General features: G+C 39.8%; 1 protein-coding gene across 1 annotated transcript in view; it reads right to left on the reverse strand.

Moving 5' to 3' along the window:
• Positions 1–589: 589 nt before the first annotated feature.
• avil (advillin) overlaps positions 590–3,005 on the reverse strand; it is a gene marked incomplete at its 3' end in the record, with an annotated part of 23,277 nt that continues 20,861 nt past the window's right edge. Inside the window, exons 17-19 of the mRNA XM_080791831.1 lie at positions 2,299–2,367; positions 1,464–1,574; positions 590–703 (exon numbers count right to left, since the gene is read on the reverse strand). Coding sequence (XP_080647957.1) covers positions 590–703; positions 1,464–1,574; positions 2,299–2,367 — 294 coding nt within the window. The remainder of the gene's footprint in view (positions 704–1,463; positions 1,575–2,298; positions 2,368–3,005) is intronic.

Below are 3,005 nucleotides of genomic sequence, written 5' to 3' on the forward strand. Positions count from 1 at the left end.
TTTGAAGATAAAAGTGTTTTTAAAACTGTTACAGAACTATTAGAACAACAAACAATCATCTGGATTAATAAGAGAAGACCTGTGTAACATTATCAATGAAGAATCAAGTACAGTCATCTCATCATGGCACACAAATGAAGTTCCACATGCTTTTAAATAATGTAAATACATTTCAATCATAGTCTTTGGCATTATTATTTGGCATGTATACGTTTAAATTAAGGACAACTTTGGTATTGTTTTTCAACCAAGGTTCATGTTCACAAGAACGTTTTCTAATAACCTAAAACATGAACCGTGGTTGAACAACACCAAAGTTGTACTTTAAAAGATGTTCTACTGTTCTTTATGGTCATTAATGCACGCCTGCATTAATGACCATGAAGAACACCCTCTCGTGTAATATTGCAATTATACAACAGTTACCCTTAAAACTAACTAACTAACTAACCACTACGACCACAAATGTCCCAAGAAACTAGCTATAGCCTATATCCACCCAGTCTGCTGCGCTCTGGGAGAACAGAGCACGTGGTTTCCATTTATTGATTAGGTGTTCCAATATCGTGGTTTAAGCACAACCTGTCATTTAAAACATGCCGTTGTTTTTCTTAATGTTTAGCTGTTTCCACTGAGGCAGACGGGCGTACTCCTCCCTGGTCATCCCAAACACCTGGCAGAAGTCTGGGTCACTCAGGTGTTTCTGAAAGAACAGGACAGTCGGTCACTTAAAGGCGTGGTTAAAACAAAACGTTTTTGTTAAAAGGTTAAATCACTACATTCTGGTAATCTTTGCTATAGCGTGTGTGTTGTTCAGTAACAGTGTTAACCCATTTAGGCCTGACGTTGAAATAAAAAAAACGTTCGCTCTGAAAGAATATAATGTGTTCAAAGATTTGTGCCGCATTTTTACGATTTTTCAAAAATAGCTCATATGAGCTTGTAGATCTGCCATTTTTCAATAGCTAAAATATAACATAATGATTAGTTAAAACACCAAAAGGGGTTCCCGTTCAGAATGGGTTTTAAATAGCGCACGCACGCGCGCGCACACACACACACACACACACACACACACACACACACACACACACACACACACACACACACACACACACAGAGAGAGTATACACTAAACCCAAGCGTTTAGGTTTTAAACAGTTTTAAACACATCATTTGTAACACTTTTTAAACGTGTCACAGTGTTTAGATTATAAACAGAAGAACATGTTTAATCGCCTGTAACACTTTTTAAACACATAAACGTGTTTAGTTTTAACAATCAAAGTCAGTCATATAGGTGTTTAGAATTTGAACACTAGGTGTTCTCGTGAGGTGTTTGAGTGAACTCGTGTTCTACTGTATTGTATGAATATTAATAAACACTTGGTGTTTTATTATTAAACACATGGTGTTTAGGTTTAAACGCGTCACATGTTCCAGGGATTTACAGTGTAGGCTACCTCTTTATCAGACGGGCTGACGCCATCAGGCAGCTCACTGGCCGGTGTGTTGACCAGTGCCTCTGCTGGGTGAAGCTGAGAACTGCACTCGCTGGGAACACAGTTGTCCTCCTGATGGATTATTATATACATATTATTTATTATAATTATTGTGTATATATATAATATATATTATTTATTATAATTATTGTGTATATATATATATATATATATATATATATATATATATATATATATATCTACTACATCTATACAGTGCTCACAGAGACATGCTTGAATGTGAATTTGTAGAGCTTTTATATTCTTAATATTCCAAATGTGACAATTGGAACGAGATTGTGTGGCTAATGTGAGGTTATGGCCTGCAGGTGGAGCCAGTGGGAAGGTCATGGAGCCAGTGGGAAGGTCATGGGGTCATTCTGGTGGTCACGGGTCATTCTGGTGGTCAGGGGTTCAACCTCCAGGAGGATAAAAGGTAAGTTTCAAGGTTGTTTTGGGGATTTCTTGTCTTGCACATGCATAGTTTGGCCTACGGGTGGTGCTAGAGGAAAGGCCATGCAGGTCAACCCTACCAAAACAGTTGGGTTGATCCTTACAGGTGTGTGTGTGTGTGTGTGTGTGTGTGTGTGTGTGTGTGTGTGTGTGTGTGTGTGTGTGTGTGTGTGTGTGTGTGTGTGTGTGTGTGTGTGTGTGTGTGTGTGTGTGTGTGTGTGTGTGTGTGTGTGTGTGTGTGTGTGTGTGTGTGTGTGTGTGTGTGTGTGTGTGTGTGTGTGTGTGTGTGTGTGTGTGTGTGTGTGTGTGAGACATGCTTTAAGGATGAGTGAGTCGTGCTTACATGTAGTATTTTTATGGGAGCCGTTACATCTCCCAACTCCTTCTTCAGCTCTTCATAGCTTTTTCCTTCCTGAAAAATGTATTTTTTATTATGACCATTATAACGACAAACTGTAGTTTGTACCGGCAACACATGTTCAGAATCAGAATCACAATATCTTTATTGTGATTGTACGAGACAACGAAATTGATTTGCAATCCAGCTCAGTGCATTTAAAACAAAATACATAATACTCTATATGAAATACAAAAATGTAACGCATATTGCACAGTAAGTCCTTTTAGTCCATAAAGTGTTGAGTGTGTCAGTGTTGGAGCCACGGGTGAGTTTTAACCGGCCACGTGTGTCAGACAAGTTGTATGTTGTTGCGCAACCCCGTCTAGGATCGCTAAAGAAGGAAAGGCCAAGCCCAAAAATAAGAATGAAAAAATAATAGAAAACAGCGATCCGGTTTGATATCGATAATAAAGCTTATCAGACGGAGCATTCCGCCAGAAGTGGAAGATAGTTAGATTCCTTCATTATGGTGGAACGTTACGTCACAAGCAGTAAGTCTCACACTAGGAGGGGTCCCAGACTGTGTACTCACACTCCACTTGGAGGGGTCCCAGACTGTACTACACTCCACTAGGAGGGTCCCAGACTGTACTCGCACTCCACTAGGAGGGTCCCAGACTGTACTACACTCCACTAGGAGGGTCCCAGAC

This window comes from Protomyctophum bolini (assembly GCF_963924005.1).
Source record: "Protomyctophum bolini genome assembly, chromosome: 20".
NCBI classification, from domain to species: domain Eukaryota; kingdom Metazoa; phylum Chordata; class Actinopteri; order Myctophiformes; family Myctophidae; genus Protomyctophum; species Protomyctophum bolini.